The sequence below is a fragment of the Scyliorhinus canicula genome, chromosome 10, assembly GCF_902713615.1.
Source record: "Scyliorhinus canicula chromosome 10, sScyCan1.1, whole genome shotgun sequence".
In the NCBI taxonomy this organism is placed as follows: Eukaryota; Metazoa; Chordata; class Chondrichthyes; order Carcharhiniformes; family Scyliorhinidae; genus Scyliorhinus; species Scyliorhinus canicula.
In genome coordinates, this window is record NC_052155.1 from 180,313,570 (window position 1) to 180,338,141 (window position 24,572).

A 24,572-nucleotide genomic window follows, 5' to 3' on the forward strand; every position below is an offset into this window, starting at 1 on the left:
AGTGCTAACCACTGTGCCACCGGGCCGAGCCATTGCTGAGAGTGGGGTGACTGAGGGGATACCTTCAAGATGGGACTGGCGTGAACTGCACCCAACATGTCAATGCAAAAAGGGTCCACGGGCACACCAGTCATAGATCATAGAATTTACAGTGCAGAAGGAGGCCATTCGGCCCATCAAGTCTACATCAGCCCTTGGAAAGAGTACCCTACCCAAGCCCACCGCCACCCTATTCCCGTAGCCCAGTAACCCCACCCAACCTTTTTGGACACCAAGGGCAATTTAGCATGGCCAATCCACCTAACCTGCACATCTTTGGCCTGTGGGAGGAAACCGGGGCACCCGGAGGAAACCCACGCAGGCACGGGCAGAACAAGCAGACTCCGCACAGACAGTGACCCAAGCAGGGAATCGAACCTGGGAACCTGGAGCTGTGAAACAACTGTGCTAACCACTGTGCTGCCATGCCGCCCTAGTCCTGGCTTAGTGGTTCAAGTCCTACTCCCGAGACCGGAGCCCATAAATCTAGGCTGGCATTCCAGAGCAATATGGATGGAGCGCTGTTAGAGGTGATACCTTTCAGGTGAGACATTAAACTGAGGGCCCCCCATTTGCTCTCTCAGGTAGATGTAAAAGGTCCCATCCCTCGGTTCAAAGAAGAGGTGAGGAGCTACAACTAGTGCGGGCAGTATTTGTCACTCAAGCAGATGATCTTATCATTACTACATTGTTGTTTGTGGGAGTTGATTATGCTCAGATTGGCCGGTGTGCTTCTGACATTAGACCAGTTAATTGGCTTTAAAATAACTTCACTGGCTGTGAAGTACTTTGGTACCATGCTGAGGCTAGGAAAGGTGCAATGCAAGTCTCTCTTTACGAGCATAGATTTAAATCAAAGTGCGCTGGCCCATTCTAAGATATTGCAATGTCTAATGATCCTTCATGGCTTCTCCACCAACAGACAGCCCATAAAAATTAACTTTACATTCGCTATTGCTTTTGGTTTCACATTCTCTATACAACGCAGGAGTCTTATTATTTGTTCTACTGACCCTGGGGAGTCATGCAACTCAACTTGCAGCATGCGCCATTTGCGCATTATTGTGAAGTAATCAGGCTGCTCATGCTGGCTAATAATATCTGTATCAGTTCCCTCAAGGTAATAGGAGAGGTAGATAATGTTGTTTAGAAGGCATACAGGATTCTTTACTTTATTAACTAACGCAGAGAATGTTAGAGCGGGGAGATCATGCAAAAACTGTATAAAACGCTAATTAGGCCACAGCTATGGTACTTTTCACAATTCTAGTCATCGCGCCACAGGCAGGATTTGAGCAGAGGGGTTAATATCCAGGGGACAAAGATTTGAAATAATTAATGGAAGGATTAGAAGGCAGTTGAGAAGACATTTCTTTCGTCCAGAGTGTGGCAGTGGTCTAGCACTCACTGCCTGAAGGAGTGCTAAAGGCAGAGGGGTGAATTCTCCGTGGCCCCAGCCAGGAGTTCCTCGGCGGCGTAGCCAGCAGCGGGATTCTCCGTTCCCACCGCCGGCCAATGGGATTTCCCATCGCGACCAGCCCCATGCCGCCGGGATGAGAGGGTGCGCTGCTGGCAAGAACAGAGGGCACGATTCTCCGCTCCCCAGGCCGGGTGGGAGAATTGCGGGAGGGCCGCTCTGGCACCCCCCGCGATTCTCCCACCCCCCCAAAATGGCGTGTCGCGTTTTGCGACACGCCGCTTGGAGAATCGCCGGTCGCCGTTTTTCATGGCGACCAGCGATTCTCCGGCCCAGATGGGCCGAGCGGCCTGACGATCCCGACCTGTTCATGCCGGCAGCAACCACAGCTGGTCGCTGCCGGCGTGAACAGCGCGCGACAGGTAAGTGTGGGGCCTGTGGGGGGCGGAGATACCAACGAGCATCACGGGCGTGCTCGGGAGGGGACTGGCCCACGATATGTGCCTATCGATAGTCGGGCCGGCGTCTCTAAGAGACGCACTCTTTCCCCTCCGCCGCCCCGCAAGATCAAGCCGCCACGTCTTGCAGGGCAGCGGAGGGGAAGACGGCAACCTGCGCATGTGCGGCTGACGTCACATAGGCGCCGCCGGCCGCGTCATTCCCGGCGCGCCGCCTTGTCGCAAGCATCAAGGCCCGGCGGCCGAGTTTCTCCCAACGCCGCTCCTGCCCCCCCCCGGGGGGGGGGATTAGGGGGCGTCGGCCGTTGCGGAGAATTTCGCCCAGAGAGTCCCGCCGTCGGAGAATTCACCCCAGAAATTCTCATCATATTTGAAAAGTATTTGGATGTGTAATTGACGTGCTGGAAACTGTGAGGTTACGGACCACAAGCTGAAAAGTGCCATTAGGATGAGTAGCTCTTTCTCAGCTAACACAGGCACAAGGGGGAGAAAGGCCTCCGAAAGTGCTGTAAATGTCTCTGATTCAATGTTGATTCTAGGAGACTGCAGCAATAGTTTATTTTTCCTAGCGTCAGTATTGCAGCCTTAATTATCTAGTATCATTTAACTTGCCTTAAATTCTAGGCCTGCCCGTAATGAGAGAGGTTTCATCAGTCCACTTTTCTACTAAAAACAGAAAGACGAATGTAGCAACAGAGCAAGAAGCTAGAATCAGTTTTAAAAAATGATCGTAAAGGCTTTGGCAACTCCAAACTACAAAGTTTAGGAAAGAAATGGTAAAGTTTCTTCCTAATGATTAACCTACAAATGTGTCTCTGGATAACATGCATGACGGAGAACATTTTTAACAATGTGCATGCCTCACCCAAAAAGACATGGGGCGGAATTCCCCCCCCCCCCCCCCCCCTACCCCCACCCCCACGCCGGGTGGGAGAATTGCCGGGGCCCCATGCGAGTCCCGCCACGTCGCCCCGGCACGCGATTCTCCCACCCCTTCCAAACCAGCACGGCGATAATCACGTCTGGCCGCCCGGAGAATCGCCGTTCGCCGTTTTCAAAAGGCGAGCGACGATTCTCCGGCCCGGATGGGCCGAGCAGACGCCCCAACACGTCCTGGTGGGGGGGGGGACGAGAGGATCCGACCCGGGGAGGGGTCTCCACAGTGGCCTGGCCCGCGATCGGGGCCTACCGATCAGCAGACGGGCTAATTCGTGGGGGGCCTATGTTCCTCCGCGCCGGGCCCCTGTAATCCTCCGCCATGTTGCCCAGGGGCCGCGCAGAGACAGTAACCCACGCGCATGCGCGGTCTCACGCCAGCCATGGTGGGCCAGCTTTCGGGCGCCGAGCTGCGGACACCACTCTGGCGCCGTACTAGCCCCCTAAGGAGGTGGTGAATACCTGCCACTTGAGGCCCGTTGACGCCGGAGTGGCTCGCACCACTTTTCACGCCGGCGTCAGAACCTGGCCGCAGGATTGGAGAATCCCGGCCATGGGCCTTCAACTTCTAACTTTTAAAGACTGTGAAAAAGCTCTTGTCGGACAGAATGGATAAATGAACTCCAATGGCTCTTTCCCCATTGAAATTACCAATAATAAACAGTACTCTTGGCTCAGTTTCCATTCAGTAATCTGCTCCAAATAAACCCTCATGACGTCGTGGCATTACATGTATTTCAGATCGTATCAACTCCTTTCTACTGTCATGACACCCAGGGTTAGTGTGCAGTCAACACCCAGCCCCACTTGACCCCGAGTCACAATGCAAGCAAATTAATCAATAGTTCTTGGAAAAAAAACCAAAGTCTATGGCTCTTGGCCACCCAGTAATTACAGTCACCACGTTGTGAGGTGTAAACACAATTGCTTTTTATTAATAACAAGAGCTGTAATAAAATATGCAGCAAATACAAGTGGTTAACCAATATCCAATTCCTAATCGCCACTTTAATTTGCCCCCATACCCTCGACAAACTCACACACACATAAAACAAGACAAACACAGGGGATGAAAGGGGTCAAAAATCATAAGTACAGGGAAAAAGAGTCTTTGTTTCAGATGATGGTTTTCAGCATCTTACTCCACTTCAAGTTTGCTTTCAGTTCAAGGCCTTTATTGTCGATTCGTTCAGGCTCTGTAGTTTAGAATTACAGCATTCACAGCCTTTCTGGAGAGAGAAACAGGGTCCCGGTCTTTGTTTGCAGCCTGCAATGGTTCCCCTGTAGATTCATTCATTCAGGTGCTCTGCAGCTTCAGGAATACAGCACTCACAGCCCTTCCTGGAGAGGGAGAGAGAGCAGGTCCTTGTCTTTCTGTGTCCAGGACTCAACTGCTCCCTCGGGACTCTGGGATAGGATCCAATCACCACCGGTTGCCAGGCAGAGTACGGACGTTTGGCCCATTCATTGGCCACCAGCCAATCAATCAAACTGAGTCCCAGCCCATCTCTCCCTCTGGTGCCGAGAAGTCTGAAGCTCTTGTTCAAACTAGCAGAGGCTAACAGAGTGTTCTCTCCTGTAACATCTGACTTGCTTATTGTCTCTGCTGCTTAACTTAAAGACATATGTCCATTAATCACCCGTGGACCAAAAATGATAACGGCGAAATAAAAAGGAAAATAAGGGAATAAACAGGCAGGTCTCTTACACTAATCCAGTTGAGTGGCATAGTGGTATTGTCACTGGACTAGTAAACCAGAAACCTAAGGTCATGCTCTGGGGAGCCGGCTTCTAATCCCTCCATTGTCGATGGAATCTGGAATTAAAAGTCCAATGGTGTACATGAAACCATTGTCGATTGTCGTAAAAACTCATCTGGTTCACTAATGTCCTTTCGGGAAGGAAATCTGCCATCCTTACCTGATCTGGCCTACATATGACTCCAGATCCACAGCAACGTGGTTGACTCTTAACTGGCCCCTCAAGGGCAATTAGGGATGGGCACAAATGCTGACCAAGCCTGCGACACCAACGTACCATGAACAAATTTAAAAAAGATCCTGACTGATTTTCTACATCAATTCAATTTTTCTGCATTATCTCTATTCTTTAATTCTCTTAGAATCCATTCATAGATATATAAAAACATACATAGAAAATAGAAGCAGGAGGAGGCCATTTGGTCCTTCGAGTCTGCCCTGCCATTCATTCTGATCATGGCTGTTCATCAAATTCAATACCCTGATCCCGCCTTCTCCCCATATCCCTTGATCCCTTCAGCCCCAAGAGCTATATCTAATTCATTTTTGAAATCACATTTTGGCCTCAATTACTTTCTGTGTGGTGGCGAATTCCACAAATTCACCACTCTCTGGGTGAAGAAATTTCTCCTCACCTCAGTCCTTGTCCTCAAACTATGACCCCTAGTTCTAGACTCCCTCACCATCGGGAATATTCTTTCTGAATCTACCCTGTCTAAACCTGTTAGAATTTTTTAAGCTTCTATGAGATCCCCTCTCATTCTTCTAAACACCAATTAATATAATCCTAACCGGTTTAGTCTCTCCTCATATGTCAGTCTTGCTACAAAAACCTGTCGATCTCTGTCTTGTATCTCCTCAATGATTGATCATCCACCACCCTCTGGAGTCGAGAATTCCAAAGATTCACAACCCTACAAGTGAAGAACTTTCTCCTCATGTCAGTCCAGGATAGCTGAACCCTGATTCTGGGACTGTGACCCCATGTTCTTCAATTCCCCCATTCACTACATGGAATGGTCATCCTTGGTCTCTGAATGGAAAATTTATTCATGCACTGTGTGCCCTCCCATTACACATGTACTAGTAAAGGCCACTCATTACAACTAATCTGAGTCATGGTGACAAATCCAGTCCTGCCCTTCTTTTAACTACTCCAACCAGGGAATCAGCTGCCATGAAATGTCATGCTCATCTTACTTGCACCATTCTCATAGATTCCCTGTCGCTCGTCTGCAACTGCTTTGTGACGTCTGCCATCCAACGGTTGACCCCTCTTTTTGCTGCCCTCCATTTTATCCTCCAACAGAGATCGCTGTCAATTTTCAGCTCTGATCAAACGGGCGCAAAATTGGCATTTCCAATTCTGGATGTCACTTTTGGAGTTTTTTTTGTTCTTGCAATATCAAGTAGCTCTTCATTTGTCTTATGGTCTCCATAAAATTTTCAGTGTACATGGAAGCATAAGATACAGGAGCAGGAGTAGGCCATTCAGCCCCTCGAGCCTGCTCTGCCATTCAATATGATCATGGCTGATCTTCTATCTCAACGCAATTCTCCCGCGCTCTCTCTGAACCCCTTGACACCTTTAGAATCTAGAAGTCGATCCATTTCCTTCTTAAATATGTCTTAGCACCAACATTTCAAAGGCCTCTATTTTCTTCTGCAGATTTTTATTTATTGTCCAGGTTTCTGAGGAAGACAGGAAAGTGGATAGAATGGAACATCTTATGAGTTATTTCCTTGTTACAAGCTTGGGTTTTCTTGTTGTTGTTCACACATCCTTAATCTTCACTAATGGCTCTCTATCCTTCTAGCTTCAACTATGCTGACTTCAGATATATCATCTTGGGTTATCATTTGACACACGTATCTATTTGATCCAATATGACACCATCCACTTCAATCTTCCCTCTGTTTTCCTCTAATGTAATCTTTCCACCTACCAGTATCTTTGCCTTTTTGGTATTCGTACTCAAACCATATCCTAAACTTCTAGATTTGACTCGATCAACTATATTTTACTTGATATTCTTATTTTGCTCGCAGCGCTCTACCATCAGTATTCCACAAATTTGTTATGTTATTGTCTCCAATGTTTATCTCCGGATTCAAAGATGTGCAGGTTAGGTGGATTGGCCTTGCTAAATTTTTGTCTAGTATCCAAAAGGTTAGGTGGGCTGACTGGGTTATGGGGATAGGGTGGGGTTTGGATCGAGGTAGGGCGCTCTTTCAGAGGGTTGGTGCAGACTCGATGGGCTGAATGGCCTCCTTCTGCACTGTAGAGATTCTGTGATTCTGTGAAGCACATCTAATTCTCTGAATATTTTCATATGTATAGGGTGAAATATTTTGGGGATAAAATACAACCTTGTTGGATGCATTTCTTTACTTGAAACATTGTCTAAATTCTAATCTGGGGCTGGATTCTCGGACCCCCCGCCGGGTCGGAGAATCACCGAGAGGTGGCATGAATCCCGTCCCCGCCGGCCGCCGAATTCTCCGGCACCGGAGATTCGGCGGGGGCGGGAATCGTGTTGCGCCGGCCGGCAGCCCCCTTCCCCCTGGTGATTCTCCGGCCCCCGAAGTCCCGCTACTGTAATGCCTGTCCCGCCGGCGTGAACCAAACCAACTCCCTTACCGGCGGGACTGGCGGCGCGGGCGGGCTCCGGGGTCCTGGGAGGGGGCACGGGGCAATGTGCCCCCATGGTGGCCTGGCCCGCGATCAGGACCCACCGCACATGCGTGGACGTCCGCCGGCCGGCGAAGTCCCTTCGGTCCCGGTTGGCATGGCGCCAAAGGCCATCCACGCCAGCCGGCGGGATGGCAACCACTCCGGCGCGGGCCTAGCCCCTCAAGGTGAGGGCTTGGCCCCTAAAGGTGCGGAGGATTCCACACCTTTGGGGCGGCCCGTGCCGGAGGTGTTCACGCCACTCCATCCCGCCGGGACCCCCAGCCCCGCCGGGTAGGGGCGAATCCTGCCCCTGATGTTTACTATTTGGCCCCTAAACAGGGTCTGGATAAATCTCACATCTTTACTCTCAACGTCATATTTCAGCAGAATGTCCATTAGAATTTGGTGATAAACACAATCAACTACTTTTCTGTAGTCTGTGAAGCATATGTCAATGTTCTTGTTTGCTTCCAGATATTTCTTGGGTTAAATATTAATTCTTTTGTTCCTAATCCAGGTATAAATCCAGACTGCGTTTCACCAATATCTGCTTCGAATGTGTTATTATTTCTTTATATTACAATTTTCAAGATCGCTTTAATGAGATGACTCATTAAGCTTGTTGTTCTAAAATGATTGCACTTCATTGCTTGGTTTCTCTGGTAGCTTAATGAATTATGAATGCCTCTCGTCACTTGGAATGCATTACTTTTTACATAGTTGGATCCAAATTCCCTGGCCAAATCTGAAAATGAACTGATGTATTTGTGTGCTGCCATTTATAAAGGCATTGGGCTGGGCCAATAAGTCAGGAAATTATGGGTCAGTTTGGAGGGAAGCATGAGTGATGCCAAAAAACCGGAAGCATAAATATGACAGATAATTCTGAGCGAATTAGTTTTACTTCCATTCTTAATAAACAATTAGAATCTATTCATGTGAGATGAAATTGCTGATAAATCCTAGTGTTTCCTTTCGCTGTCCAAGATTAGCCTGTTTGTAAAAGGTGTGTGTTTCCTTGCCCTCAGAATGAATGTATCGATTTAAATAATTTAACAGCAAACCTGTGTGTTTCAAACAAAGAAGGTTATTTATTCTCACACGCTTACGCTCAACATGTGATAATCTTCCACTTACTCATATCATACACAGACACACACATACATGTTAGATACAAATGAATATTATGTACCGTTACAGCTTATCATTATCTCAGTGTCTTTTGTGGCAGACCCATAGTTTCTTCGATCAATGATTAAAATTGAAGTGCAGGTCTTGTACAGAAAAAGGTTCTCAGTAAGCTACAAGTTTACTTGTAGTTTAATTTTCAGGAGTTTGAATCCCAGGAGTTGGAACAGGTTGGGGTGCCCTTATCTCTGTTAGTATCTCCCACTTTCAAGGTATTGCTGATGATTGCATTGGCTGCTTGGATCACTTGCAGCTAATTTAATGGCTTTCTGGTGGAACACTCTGTTTGTAAACCACTTCTTGATGATGTAAAAGCAGACTGAAAAATGGTTCCCTCATCCTGTGACTTCAAATAGTTCAAAGGGTGGATGTTGATTCTAATCATCCTCTGTAGCCATTTGATACCTTGAGATTTACCAAATCTAGTTTGGGGGAGGGAAACCATAATACTACAATAGAAGGTTGATCGGATCCATTCACATCCTTTTTACACACCTTCACTTTTGATAACAACTTTTGTCGATGGTGAAACAAAGAGACAACTCTGTTATTTTCTTGATCCATCCTTAAACAAAAGGATGTGTGAATTCCCTCAATGTCTGTGAAAGTCCATATTTAATTAGGTATTCGTTTAAAAGTGGGACTACACAAATCTCAAAATGCCAATGGCGCGATTCTCCGCTGCCCACAGCGGATCGGAGAATAGCGGGAGGGCGTCCCCGACATTTTTCACGCCCTCCCGCTATTCTCTCCCCAACCCCCCCCCCCCCCCCCCCCCCCACGGCCGCCCCGCGACACGAATTGCTGCTCGCCGTTTTTTACGGCGAACAGCGATTCTCCCCAGGCCGATGGGCCGAGTTCCAAGGCCTTAACGGCCGTTTTTACGGCAGCAAACACACCTGCTTGCTGCCGTCGTAAAAACGGCCGCAACATGCCCGTTCTGGGCATCCAGGGCCCCAATTGGCACGGCAGTACCATTGTCGTGCCAAGGGGGGCATGGGCCCACGATTGGTGGGCACCGATCGCGGGCAGTGCGTCCGCAACGGACGCACTCGTTCTCCCTCCGCTGCCCCGCAGGATCAGTCCGCGGGGCGGCCGAGGGAGATGACGGCCCCGCGCATGCGCGGGTTGGAGCCGTCCACTCCGCGCATGCGCGGCTGACGTCATCGTGCGCGTCAGCCGGCGTGACGCTTGGCGCGCGGACTTAGCAACGGTCGCTAAGACCGCGATGCCGTGGTTCACGGGGCCCCATTGCTAGCCCCGCCCGGAGGGAGAATCGGGTCCCGGGAGGGGGCGCGGAGGCTGCCGTGAAACACGGCCAGTTTCACGGCAACCTTTACGACTCGCCGCATTTGCGGAGAATCGTGCCCCAAAGGTTTGCAGTGGCCATTTTAATTGTCCATTTTTGTCCAGTTATAAAAGTATTGACTGAAAATTCATAATATACTGGGAGATGACACTTAGAACATTATAGGTTAGTCAGGATCAGTCAACAGATTTCTAAAGGACAGTTCATGTTTAATCAACTTTATAGATTGCTTTGAAAGAATACAATTATGAAATAGACATAGAACATACAGTGTAGAAAGAGGCCATTCGGCCCATCCAGTCTACACCGACCCACTTAAGCCCTCACTTCCACCCTATCCCCGGAACGCAATAACCCCTCCTAACCTTTTTCACTAACGGCAATTTATCATGGCCAGTCCACCTAGCCTGCACGTCATTGGACTGTGGGAGGAAACCAGAGCACCCGGCGGAAACCCACGCACACACACGGGGAGAACGTGCAGACTCCGCACAGACAGTGAGCCAGCAGGGAATCGAACCTGGGACCCTGGCGCTGTGAAGCCACAGAGCTAATCACTTGTTCTACCATGCTGCCTGGTTCATAATAATTTCCCAAAAGGATTTGATAAGGTACCATGTAATTGCATTGTGGCAAACTTAATGGCGGAGGAAATTAGGGGACAACATGGTTGGAGGGAAGTGAAATGCAGTCAATGGTATTTCACTGGAAGTCAACTGTAAAGAAAACTTGGCGGGATGTAAAATGGAGCTCTTTTTATAATATTTGTTCATATGGTTGTCGGCGTCACTGAGCAGGCCAGCATTTATTACCCTCGAGAAGGTAGTGGTGAGCTGCCTTCCTGATCTTCTGCAGTGCCGGTGTTGTAGGAACACCCACAGTGGAGTTAGGAAGGGAGTTCCAGGTTTTTTACCCAGCGACAGCCAAAGAACAGTAATTTGGTTTCAAGTTAGAATGGTGTGCGACTTGGAGGGGGGGGGGGGCACTTGCAGGCGGTGATGTCCCCGTACACCTGCTGCCCTTGTCTTTCTAGGTGCTAGAGGCCGTGGGCTTGCAAGGAGCTGTGCACCTTGCAGGCGGTGATGTCCCCGTGCTGCCCTTGTCTTTCTAGGTGCGAGAGGCCTTGGGTTTACAAGGAGAGTCAAGCCGCTGAAATGCACCTTGGAGCTGGTACACACTACTACCACTATTTATTGGTGATGGACGGAGTGAATGGTTTTGGGAAGGGTGCCAATCAAGCAGCTGCTTTGTCCTGGATGGCGTCAAACTTCTCCAGTGTTTTTGGAGCCATTGGATAGCAGGATATTTCTCGGGCAACTGCAGCTACCAAGAAACATCCTGCTAAACTTGCCGTACATTGGACTTCAACTTGAGTCCGCTGAATTGTGCCCCATAATTTTGACTTTTTTTTTATAAAATGGGGAGGAATAGAGTCACAGGACTGCTAATTAGTTTTAACAACAAGAAAAAAAAATATTAAGCATGAAAAACGTTGGATCATACTACAATACTCCTTTACTCCCCCCTTTAGTTTAATTATTATACACAGGTTTTTGGATTAACATGGATTAAAAAGCAAGAGGGGTAGGGCAGCACGGTAGCACAGCGGTTAGCAATGTTGCTTCACAGCGCCAAGGTCCCTGGTTCGATTCCCGGCTTGGGTCACTGTCTGTACGGAGTCTGCACGTTCTCCCCGTGTCTGCGCGAGTTTCCTCCAGCTGTTCCGGTTTCCTCCCACAAGTTCCGAGGTAATTTGGACATTCTGAATTCTCCCTCCGTGTACCCGAACAGGCGCCGGAGTGTGGTGACTAGGGGCTTTTCACAGTGACTTCATTGCAGTGTTAATGTAAGCCTACTTGTGACAATAGCAAAGATTATTATTCTAACTGAGATTTTCGCTGTGTGCTAATTTCCTAATTACGTCATAACACCATAACTGACCGTGAAAAACAAATTTTATATTTGCGGAATGTCAAATTTCACAATTATAGCAAAAAGTTACATTTTAGGATTTTAAAAAGGTTTGTTTATATTGGCATCTAAATCCAATCATATTTTTCAATAAACATTTATGTCACTATCTGAAATTTTAAATTAAAAGTGAAGGATAGATGTTTCTTGCTTCCTGATTTACTCTCTGTGAAAATACTTCAATGTGATTGGCTGTTTACTCCACTTGTACACTGCACCGCTGCTGGTGCCTGGAGGTCCCCTCAACAGTTTACACTGCCGTAGAGAAATAGGAAATCCACACCACAGAGAGGTTGAGGTCTTTGTGGGCAGGGTGGCTGGAGGTCAGTAGCGAGCGTAGCTGCTTCACTGCTGGCCTGAAAATCCAATCGAATCATGTGACATTTCAGGAAATAATCTCACTTCCAGTACTGACATGACAAGACACTGAAATCATTATGCCTTCTACACGTCCTGCAAGTGGATCTTGGAGTCAATGTCTGCCCATATCCCCGAGAGATTCTGGGATGTTTGCTTTTGCGTTTGACACTCATGTGAAGTACAATTCCAGCCTGAATTCAGACCAGGGAGAGCCCCCCCCCCCCCCTCCCCTCCCCCCCCCCTCCCCCCGGCGTTCTTGGGCAATTTTTAAGACTTCCTGGGGTACATTCCGCTATCCAAACAAAATTTGTTTTGTGGCCTGTCGAAAATGCTTGAAGCTTTAATCACCTTGAGAGGAAGTTTTGTGTTTGTTTATAGCCACGCATGAGCAGAAATTTCTCCGATTCAGAGCTGTGACCAGCCTGTGTACACAGGGCACTGCCTGTCTGGAATCCACACTCTGCTGGTTTGAAACAGTAGCCGCATTAGGAATGCAGCAGATTACTTCACCCTTCACAAGAGCCATTGTGTATGCATTCTCTCCATAAATCCCCCAACACTCAACCCCTATAATCACAAACTGTTGATAAAGTTAGTTACTTCTAATTCGGTTTTAATTATAAGATTGAATCTATATATAGGAACGGCAGTGTTCTTGCATCCATAGGGTGCCAACTCTATGATTTTAGCTAATTGTGGCATTTTCAGCATTACAGCGATCCAAACCCAACCCGCCGTATTAACTCTAACTTTCAACGCAGCCTGCAAAAAAGAATTGCAAATTCTTTGCAATCATGAGGAAATTCTGGTTTCCTGTGATTCATGCCGTTATTTTACTATTTTTAAAATTTGGAATCAGTTACAAAGAGCCATTTGTTTTAATTCAGCTTTTGATTTAAAACGGCCTTCTCTATTATAATACCTTATTCTGTGGGAACGGGAAAACGTCAACGTCTTCTGAACGAAAAATAATTTCTAACTACTGACAATGGGCTTGTCACGAAAAGGAGAAAGCCATCTTTGTGTGGCAGCAGCTCCGAACCAGCGTTAGTCGCGAAACCAAGTTCAAGAGGTGTGAGTCAATAGGGCGGATGGCACGAGGAGCTCTCGGGCGGCTTTTTTTAGATTTAAAGTGATTCAACCAGGGTGAATCTTCACCTACAGAATCCATAAAACGTACGAGGAATTAAGCGGCCAAATTGAAGGTGAAGCTGACATCCACTGCAGAATTTGAGCTCAAGAAGCATGGCTAAAAGCACCGAATGTACCACTCCAAAAAAACGTCTCTGAGAAGTATCACAAGGTCTTCTATTTATGGACTGGCTGAACTATTGTTGTCTGTCTCCCGTTCAACAGTGCTTCAATAACAAATACTGAAAACCCTTCTATTTCATGCTTGGGCTCCGTCGCTGTTTATTTACTTCTCAATAAGTCAAAGAGGCCAATTCTCAAGCCCTGCATCTCACCAAAGACACTTGTTGATTTTTCTTTTCTCTGTCAATGCTTCTTGCACAGAATTGGTCTGAAAATGTGCTTTTTTCCCCCCCCCTCAGTTGTCAGTCATGAATATTTCCAAACAAAGTGATGCACGATTTAAAAGAAAACTTCCTAAATAATAGTCACTGATCTGTTGCCCAGCCCCGTCTCCACTGGAGGTGGTATGGTCGGATAAATATTGATACATTGGCAACCAGGCTGGTCAAGGGCTTGTAATCCTACGGTGAGCAACTCACCTCCTAACCCCCCCCTCCAAAGCCCGTCCAATATCTACAAGGCACAAGTCAGGAGTGTAATGGAATACTCTCAACTTGCCTGGATGAGTGCAGCTCCAACAACACTCAAGAAGCTCAACACCATCCAGGACAAAGCAGCCTGTTTGATTGCTCCCCTTCCACAGACATTCAAACCCTCCACCACCGACGAACAGTAGCAGCCATGAATACTATCTACAAGCTGCAGTAACTCACCAAGGTTCCTTCGACAGCACCTTCCAAACCCATGGCCACTACCATCTAGAAGAACAAGAGCAGCAGATACCCGGGAACCCCACCACCTGGATATATCGTCGTTCCTTCACTGTGGCTGGGACAAAATCCTGGAACTCCCTCCTGAACAGCACAGTGGGTGTACTCACACCTCAAGAACTGCAGCAGTTCAAGATCATAACGCACCACCACCTTCTGAAGGGCAAGGTTGGAAGAAATAATCTTTCTTCCAAGGTGGGGGGAGGGGGTCTTTGATTATGCTGCCCGCTTTCCCAAGACAACAGAAGGTGTAGACAGAGTCAATTAATGGGAGGCGTGTTCACTTGATGGGCTGGGCTGCATTCACAACTCTCTGTAGTTTCTTACGGCCTTGGGCCGAGAGATTGACATACCAGGCTGTGATGCAGCCAGATAGGATGCTTTCCATGGCGTATCTGTAAACATTGGTAAGAGTCAATCAGAAAGTCGGGTATCCAGTTGCAGAGGAAGGAGCCAAGTCCTAGGTTTTGGAGTTTGGATATGAGCTCGGCTGGAATTATGGTATTGAAGGCAGAACTGTAGTCAATGAACAGGATTCTGACATAGGAGTCCTTGTTGTCGAGATGCTCCAGGGATGAGTGTAAGACCAGGGAAATAGCATCTGCAGTGGAACAGTTGTGACAGTAGGCAAATTGCAGTTGATCAAGGCAATCTGAATCGTTGGAGTTGATATGTCTGATGACCTCCCAAAGCAGTTTATAATAATAGATGACAGGGTCAAAGGTCAGTAGGCGTTGAGGCACGTGCCTGTTTCTTCTTTGGCACCGCGACCTAACGCAATCTTGCGAGAAGTTTTGATGTAAATCCCGCGAGACATTTTTGCCAAATCTGCATATTAGAGCAACCACAAGATACTGCAAAGGGGCCAGGAGCACTGCCAACAGAGAACATAGTGAGTTGGGGCTTGGTTGCGCCGGGGGGTGCCAGAGATCGGGAAGCCATTAAAAAATGTCATTCCTATCTCTCGCTACACTGAGCAATTTTGGCAAACGGACCTCCGCAGTGCAGAAACCGTGGCTATGTGCTGCCTCGGCCGCGCATTCCCTGAGACCGCGTATCTAACCTGCGTGATGTTTGGTGGCATTGAGTTTCTCAGCACTGCGAGTGCCAGGAAACACGCGGCTCAATATGCTCGCTATAGGACTTTGTCCCCATTCAATTAAATCGCGTCCAGGGTCTCTCTCTTTCTCAATTTGCTCACCTTCCCTTCAGGGGGAGTTCGCCTTGCGCCTGCTGTAGACACCAGGCCAATTAGAAAATGCAAATCAGACAGGAGGCGGCACTGTGAACCACCTGCCTCATATTCTGGAAAACGTTTGCTGGCTTCCTCAAAGCTAGGTGTCGAAAAAACAGAGAACCTGGGCCTGACCCCAGTTTTGGACCAGGTGGAGGTTCTGCAGGAAGCTAAGCACAGGCCAAGGGTTAGGGTAGACTGTGGGAATTCTGATGATTTCATAAATTGTGTGCGCTTGTTATCGCTATGTGAAGTGCAAGACTAAATTAAGAGAGATTACTAATGAGTTTATTTAAAATTTAATGGTGGCACACATCAAGGTAATGTGCAGATTCTCCCCTGCTGGTGGGATTACAGGACATGTCCATGTAAGATAGGTCAGGTAGCTATCCCCCACTCCCCCCGACCTGGTCCCCATAATTGAGGGGGAGGTGCGGGGAGTGGATGGGTAAGGCCCAATTAAGTGGCAATTAAAGGTCTCGGTCCACCTCTACTGTCATAATGTACTGGACAGTGGAGGTTGGATCAGAGAGGAAACAATTTTTTCACCAGGATCGGCGAAAGGCTGGGTAGGAATGAGGGGCACCTCATTCAGGGAGTGCCCTTTGTGCGCAGGGACACCCCACTAATATTGCACCATTTTCTGTACCCCTACACCTGGTCCACAAACCCCATTCCCTCACACCCTCTTCACCCCTACCCCCCCACCCCCCCACCACCCCCCACCCACCGCTCTGGAGGCGGGGTTAACTCAGCCTCTCGACCAATCGGGGAGCCATCACATGACTGGTGTCAACCAATCGGTCGAGAGGCACATGACCGACCAGGGCCAGTGTTCTGCACCAATGGCAGACAGCTATGCAAATCATACCACCACATTCACCCCTTGCGGAGAAAGAAGCGGGGGGGGGGGGGAATCAACGAGAGCCGGGGGGGGGGGGGGGGGGGGGGGAGAGAACTGGTTGTATGAGTAGCAGCCAGAGAAGGGAGAAAAACATTTTTTGGCTTCCCACTGGCCCAGACAATTAACAATAGTACATTTTGTCCATACAAGGTCCATGGAGTTGTTGAAAATTAAATATACTCAATGAGCCTTTTCGTTGCCCGTGACATCCTGGCAGACCGCCGCAGTGGAGTTGGTGACGTTGGTTCAGCCGATGGTGGTGGTTCCGCTGATGTCCTGGAGTCCGGGAGCGATGGTCCTTGAACAGTCTCTGTCATCCGGGCTGGTGGTGGAGACGCCATGGATGGGGAAGGGGTGGCCTGGGTGGGGCGCTGGGGGAGAAAAAACAGGGGGGGGTCTGTGGTGAAGGGGGGGAGGGTGTACGCCGGCAGGTGCCAGGTCCCAGAGGGAGACCGTGTCCTGCCGACCGTCGGGGTACTCTACGTACGCATACTGCGGGTTAGCGTGTAGTAACTGGACTTGTTCCACCAACGGGTCGGACTTGTGCACCTGCACATGCTTCCGGAGCAAGATGGGTCCGGGGGCGGCAAGCCACGTCGGGAGAGGGGATCTGGAGGACGACTTCCTGGGGAAAACAAGAAGACGTTCATGAGGTGTCTGATTTGTTGTGGTACAGAGGAGTGAGCAGATAGAATGTAGGGCATCGGGGATAACCTCTTGCCATCGGGAAATAGGGAGATCTCTGGACCGGAGTGCCAGTAGTATGGTCTTCCAGATGGTACCATTCTCCCGCTCGACCTGTCCGTTACCCCGAGGGTTATAGCTGGTCGTCCTGCTAGAGGCAATGTCCCTGCTGAGCAGGAATTGACGCAGCTCATCGTTCATAAATGAGGACCCCCGATCGTTATGTATGTATGCGGGGTAGCCAAACAGGGAGAAGATGGAGAGGAGGGCCTTAATGACGGTCGATGTGGTCATGTCGGGGCAGGGAATGGCGAAGGGGAAACGGGAGTATTCGTCGATTACTGCCAGGAAGTAAATATTGCGGTTGCTAGAGGGAAGGAGCCCCTTGAAGTCAATGCTGAGACGTTTGAAGGGGCGGGATGCTTTGATCAGACGTGCGCGCTCGGGGCGGTAGAAGTGCGGTTTGCACTCTGCGCAGATGTGGCAGTCACGGGTTACTGTCCTGACTTCCTCGATGGAGAAAGGCAGGTTGCAGGCCTTAATGAAATGGTAGAAACGGGTCACCTGGATGGCAGAGGTCCGCGTGGAGGGAGTGGAGGCGGTCCATCTGCGCGCTGGCGCAGGTACCGCGGGACAGGGCATCAGGAGGCTCATTGAGCTTCCCAGGACGATACAGGATCTCATAGTTGTACGTGGACAACTCGATCCGCCACCGTAAGATCTTGTCATTCTTGACCTTGCCCCTCTGTGCATTATAAAACATGAAGGCCACTGACCGTTGGTCAGTGAGGAGGGTAAACTTCCTGCCGGCCAAATGGTGCCGCCAATGTCGCACAGCTTCGACTATGGCCTGGGCTTCCTTTTCCACTGAGGAGTGGCGGAGTTCGGAAACCTGGAGGGTTCTGGAGAAGAAGGCCACGGGTTTGCCCGCTTGGTTCAGGGTCGCCGCCAGAGCTACTTCTGATGCGTCGCTCTCGACCTGGAAGGGGAAGGACTTGTCGATGGCGCGCATCGTGGCCTTTGCGATGCCCGCTTTGATGCGGCTAAAGGCCTGGCAGGCCTCTGTCGATGGCAGGAAGGTCGTGGTTTGAATGAGGGGACGGGCCTTGTCGGCGTAATTGGAAACCCATTGGGCGTAGTAGGCGAAGAAACCCAGGCAGCGTTTGAGGGATTTGAGGGTATTGGGGAAAGGGAGTTCCATCAGGGGGCGCATGCGTTCGGGGTTGGGGCCTATCACTCCGTTACGCATTACGTAGCCGAGGATGGCTAGACGGTCGGTGCTAAACACGCACTTATCCTTATTGTAAGTGAGGTTAAGGAGTTTTGTGGTTTGGAGAAATTTCCGGAGGTTGGCGTCATGGTCCTACTGGTCGTGGCCGCAGATGGTGACATTATCGAGATACGGGAAGGTAGCCCGTAATCCGTACTTGTCGACCATTCGGTCCATCTCCCGTTGGAAGACCGAGACACCATTTGTGACACCGAATGGAACCATAAGGAAGTGGTAGAGGCACCCATCAGCCTCGAACGCGGTGTACTTGCGGTCACTCGCGCAGATGGGGAGCTGGTGATAAGCGGACTTAAGGTCCACAGTGGAGAAGACTTTGTATTTCGCGATATCGTTTACCATGGCGGAAATACGGGGGAGAGGATACGCGTCCAGTTGCGTAAACCGATTGATGGTCTGGCTATAGTCGATGACAATCCAGTTTTTCTCCCCAGTCCGGACCACCAGCACTTGGGCTCGCCAGGGACTGTTGCTGGCCTCGATGACCCCTTCCTTCAGCAACCTCTGGACCTCGGACCTGATGAAGGACCGGCCCTGGGCGCTGTACCGTCTGCTCTGTGTCGCGACGGGTTTGCAATCGGGGGTGAGATTAGCAAACAAGGACGGGGGGTCCAATTTGAGGGACGCGAGGCTGCAGACAGTGAGGGGGGTATAGAGCCGCCGAATTGGAAGGTCAAGCTCTGCAGGTTGCACTGGAAGTCCAGTCCTAGGAGTGCCGGTGCGCAAAGGTCAGGGCGGACAAGGAGTTTGTAATTTTAAAAAACCTTCCCTTGGACCGTGAGGTCCGCGATGCAGCAGCCGATGATGCGGATGGAGTGCGAACCTGAGGCTAACCCGATCTTGTGTTTTACAGGATGGACAGGGAGCGTGCAGCGTCTTACCGTGGCAGGGTGAACGAAGCTTGCCGTACTCCCGGAGTCCAGCAGGCAGCCTGTCTCGTGGCCGTTGAGGTGGATCAGCGTCGTTGTTTTGGCGAGTGTGCGTGGCCGTGACTGGTCGAGTTGAATGGCCGCGAGCCGTGGAGAAGAACCATCGTCGTAGTCGTCGTCAGCCGAATAGTTGCTGGCAGAACCTTGCGTGCCAGTCCAGGATGGTGGTGCCCAGGATCCGCACGTGGAGTTGGTGTCCCAAGATGGCGGCGTCCAGGACCCGCACGTGGAGTCGGGGCCCCAAGATGGCGGCGCCCAGGACCCGCACGTGGAGTCGGGGCCCCAAGATGGCGGCGCCCAGGACCCGCACGTGGAGCCGGGGCCCCAAGATGGCGGCGCCCAGGACCCGCACGTGGCGTCCGGGGCCCAAGATGGCGGCGCCCGCGGGACCCTCATGGTAGGTGTTGGCGGGGTTAGCGGTGCCGACGGGCCGATCGGAGCGGCTGAGAGCGGGGGCAGAGAGGCGCGCAGGCCGGACGCATGGGCCCGGGGGTGGGGGGGGGGGGGGGGAGAGATTTGCGCGGTGCGTTGGAAGGGCCCGGAAGGGGGAGGCGCGCAGGCCGGGCGCAGGGGCCCGGGGGCGGCGAGGAGAGTGGTGCGTAGTGCGCTGGAAGGGCCTGGAGGAGAGGGGGCGGCGCGCAGGCTGGGCGCAGGGGTTCGGGAGTGGGGGGGGGGAGAGATTGGTGCGGTGTACTGGAAGGGCCCACAAGGGCCCGGAGGGGGGATCCCCGGTCGCTGCGCGGTACAGCAGCGACCGATTTGGCCTGAGGGGGGTCGGGAGCGGCGGATGGCGGTGGGGAAGCGTGCCAGGAGGCCCAGGGCGCTGCAACATGGCTGGGGACATAGGCGTGGGCCTTTAAATCGGCGACCTCCAGGGAGGTGGAGAGAGTCCGTGCCTCAGTTAGGCTGAGGTCGTCTTTCTCCAGCATCCGCTGGCGGATAGCGGCAGACTGCATCCCAGCCACGTAAGCATCTCTAATCAGAAGTTCCATGTGCTCCGTGGCTGAAACTTGGAGGCAGGAGCAATTCCTCCCCAGGACAGCGAGGGCCTGGTAAAATTGGCCTAATGACTCACCGGGGAGCTGTTGTCTGGTAGCCAGCTGATGTCGGGCGAATACTGTGTTTACCGGTTTAAGAAGCTGTCCATTCAGCTTAAGCATGGCCGCATCGTAATCTTTTTCCTCCGCAATCATCGCGTAGGCTGTCGTGCCCACGCTGGAGTGGAAGATGTGAAGCTTCTGTGCCATGGTGGGGGGGCTGTTTGCGGGCGCCAGGTATCCATCGAGACATGCCAGCCAATGTTTAAAGATTTCTGAAGCGTTCTGAGTTTGCAGGCTGATGCGGAGGCATTCGGGCTTGATCCGGAGCTCCATCTTCAAAATTCTAGCTTATTAAATTGATGAAACATCAATCGAACGCGAGACGAGTTGCTGTACAAAAATTAGGCTTTAATAAGCTAGAAGTTAGCCCTGCGGTCGACTACAGTAAATGGACGACCGCCGGGCGTTCTGGGTATTTATACCTCACTCTGGAGGCGGGGTTAACTCAGCCTCTCGACCAATCGGGGAGCCGTCACATGACTGGTTTCAACCAATCGGTCGAGAGGCACATGACCGACCAGGGCCAATGGTAAGCCAGTGTTCTGCACCAATGGCAGACAGCTGTGCAAATCATACCACCACATAGGGTAGGTGAATTGGCCATGCTAAATTGCCCCTTAATTATCACAGAACGGCGATTATGCAGTTTTGTTTCCCCTTCCCCTCACTCACAGAAAGAATATTGATGTCAGTGCAGGTATTGTCAATTCATGGACTGGTGCTAGGGATAGGGAACTCTGGTTACGATGACAGATGAAAAAATGAAAATGAAAATCGCTTATTGTCACGGGTAGGCTTCAATGAAGTTACTGTGAAAAGCCCCTAGTCGCCACATTCCGGCGCCTGTTCGGGGAGGCTGGTACGGGAATTGAACCGTGCTGCTGGCCTGCCTTGGTCTGCTGTAAAAGCCAGCGATTTAGCCCTGTGTGCTAAACCAGATTTGAGCTCGTGGAATGGTACAGCATTCGGCTCGCATTCAGCCTGCTCTCTGAAAGAGCTCTTTATCCAGGGCCATTTATTTTATTTTCAAACATATATCCAATTCCTCTTCGAAATTTACTATTAAATCTGCCTCCATCACACTTTCTGGTAGTGTATTCCAGAGCGCAACAGCTCACCGTGTGAAAAAATTCTCTTCTCGGTCATTCTCTGGTTACCCTGTCTCTGGAAACAATTTGTCCATGTGTCAAAACTCAATCTTGAACACCTCCTCGATTAAATTTTCATTTAACCTTTTTCTACTCTTTAAAGGTCTCTCTAGTCCCTCCACATAGCTGAGGTCCCTCATCCCTGGTATAATGCTAATAAATCTCTGTGCTCTCTCCAAGGCCTTAACATCCTTCTTTGACTGTGGAGCCAAGGATTAGATATTATACTGCAGCTGAGGCCAAAGCAGCGATGTATAAAGGTTTTACATTATTTAATTGGATGTTTGATCTTTCTCCACTGCAGCAGAGAAGACTAGGGGTGGAAGTTTCTGGTCCCGATAACAGCGGCATCGTTGCGGGCGGATCTGAAAAATTTGAAGAGCCGTTAACAGTCGATAGCTCTCCAAATTTTCCCATCCCATCTGCGATGATGCCCACCAGTGATGGGACTGGAAAATCCCAACCTCATCTGTTCACAGACGTTTGTAAAATTATGAACAGTTTTGTTGAGGGGGATTAGGGAAAGGTTATTTCATATCCGCTTGTGGATTCCATGATAATTTAATTTGCTCACTAAGGCAAGGCTAGGAGATCTTCTGATGCAGAGGGTTGTTGGGCCATGAAAAGCTCCACCAAAGGGACCAGTACAGGCAGAGAGTTTTAAAGGAAAAAAAAACTGTGTAAATATTTGGAGCAGAGGAAGATGCAGACGCACAAGGGGTTGAGGTAGCGGGAGTAATTTTGGATGCTTCTTGCAAATTCGGCACAGGCAGAATGACCTTCTTTGCCATAAAGCTCCTCAGTTCTAATGTGTACTCCACTTAGAATTTCTCTCCTCCTATTAAAGTTCAAATAACTCTCTTTTTGGCGATTGGAAAGTTAATTAAGAAGTTTACAATTTTGTTCCCAACAAAAAGATGTCTTAGTGGCCAAACGATGAGTAAGTTTTAAAACATTTTTCCAGTGCTGACCCAATGGAAACTCGAACGTATATTTTGCTCACTCTGAAGTTGTGCCCATTCCAAGGTGTCTGGGTGAATGTTTTCTCATTATTTGGAAATAGCAGCAGCAATATTGAAGAAGGAACAGCCACTTACTTTTGGTGCATCGATTATTAGTTACTGCTGAAATACACTTTTACAAGAGACATATATTAACAAAAGGGAAAAATATTCCAATGCTTGTGTTAGCATCAGTGCTGCTGGGTCTTAAAGCCATGGAAACAACAATTGTGCCTTGTCCCTGAATTTAGGGAGCACCTTCCAAACCCACGTCTACGACCATCTAGAAGGACAAGAGCAGCAGATACCTGGGAACCCCATCACCTGGAGGTTCCCCTCCAAGTCACTCACCACACCGACTTGGAAATATATCGCATTTCCTTCACTGTCGCTGGGTCAAAATACTGGAACACACTCCCCAACAGCACTGTGGATTTACCTACATCTCAGGAACAGCAACGGCTCATGGAGGCAACTCGCCACCATCTCCTGAAGGGCAACTAGGGATGGGCATTAAATGCTGGCCTCACCAGAAACTGCCACATCCCGTAAATTAAGTTTAAACAAGAACAGGCAGCATGGTGAGGAGTGGTTGAATAAACTCGGTTTGCTCTCACTGGAACGACGGAGGTTTAGGGGTGACCTGATAGAGGTCTACAAAATTATGAGGGGCATAGACAGAGTGGATAGTCAGAGGCTTTTTCCCAGGGTAGAGGGGTCAATTACTCGGGGGCATAGGTTTAAGGTGCGAGGGGCAAGGTTGAAAGGAGATGTACGAGGCAGGTTTTTTACACAGAGGGTAGTGGGTGCCTGGAACCCGCTGCCGGAGGAGGTGGTGGAAACAGGGACGATAGTGACATTTACGGGGCATCTTGTCAAATACATGAATAGGATGGGAATAGAAGATACGGACCCGGGAAGTGTAGAACATTTTAGTTTAGACGAGCAGCATGGTTGGCGCAGGCTTGGAGGGCCGAAGGGCCTGTTCCTGTGCTGTACTTTTCTTTGTTCTTTGTTCTATGTTGGCTATAGCACAGATTGGGGTCGGCTTTTTGCCTTATCTGGGTGATACTCTAATGGTGCAGATTGCAATGCACTTTATACAACCCTCCATTCTACGGGAATCCAGAGAGTGAAAACCATGGCAGGATCTATGAAGGTCACATGACCCCCCCCCCCCCCCCCCCCCAACTCCATCAGATGACTGCCCAGTCATTGAAGGTGAAAATCTGTCCCATTTTATTCTTCCGATATTGCCAGATATTTGGGTGTCGTGATGACACAAATGATGTTGACCTAAAGTCTGTCAATGAAGATACATCTTTCAGAATGAGTCTCCTGCACAGGATGGAGAGTGTCGGTGGAAAAGGACAAGTTTCCCGCGCCCCATCAATGGCCTTGTTAGTCTGTTCCGCATAAATGTTTCATGTTAAAGGGACGAAAACAAATCAGTCATTGTGTTTGAAATTGATGCTCCCCCCCTCCCCCTGCCAGAAGTGTGGGGCAGAGTGTAATGAGTGGTAGGGTTTCTGCGCTGTCACAAAAATGTTAGCAGGGAACACACCCCTGCTCCGGTCGGCTACCCCCCTTTCTGATTGACTGGCAGCTCCCTGGTGCATGCAGTGCCATCGGGAGTGGTGGACAATGCTGGGACTGCATCCCATTCCAACTCCAACCTCTTCCGGACTATTGCAGCTGGGGCAGGCAGTAACCATGCCAGCCACCCGTCAGATCATGGCGAGGCAGGGGACAGGTAGGTCAGTTCGCAGAATTCTACACCACCTGCCCCAACCCACCGTCTGCAAGGCTCTGTAAAATTCTGCCCGTAGAATCAGTTTTATGCTTTCAAGTGGTGCATTTTTCCTACCTTTTTTTATGTACTTGTGATATTTTCTATTCAATGCTGGAGACGGAACGGTGCATTGATTTAAATTCAGATTTGGGCAAGAACAGGAATCGCCCATGTTTATGACTGCCTGAATTTCTGTTAGACGTGAGAAGTGACATACAATGGAGCGAATCTCAATCCTACCCTGCACCCCACATCTCCCCCGCAACAAAGGAAAAGGTGTGGGTTTGGGTTGGCTGGAATGTTACAATGCCAAACCTCTGAATCCTGAACTTGGTTCACTTCCAGTTTCAACAGAG

At 49.8% G+C, this 24,572-nt stretch overlaps 1 protein-coding gene across 3 annotated transcripts in view; it reads right to left on the reverse strand.

The window, feature by feature from the left end:
- Nucleotides 1-24,572, reverse strand: part of nfatc1 (nuclear factor of activated T cells 1) — a 280,623-nt gene that overhangs the window by 134,764 nt on the left and 121,287 nt on the right. The window contains exon 9 of one of the 3 annotated variants that reach the window (XM_038810249.1): nt 8,352-8,812. The exons of the other annotated variants lie outside the window; for them this stretch is intronic. Within the exon in view, the coding sequence (XP_038666177.1) occupies nt 8,808-8,812 (5 nt within the window). The 3' untranslated portion in view covers nt 8,352-8,807. Of the gene's footprint in view, nt 1-8,351; nt 8,813-24,572 lie in introns of those variants that run through there. 3 annotated transcript variants of the gene reach the window in all.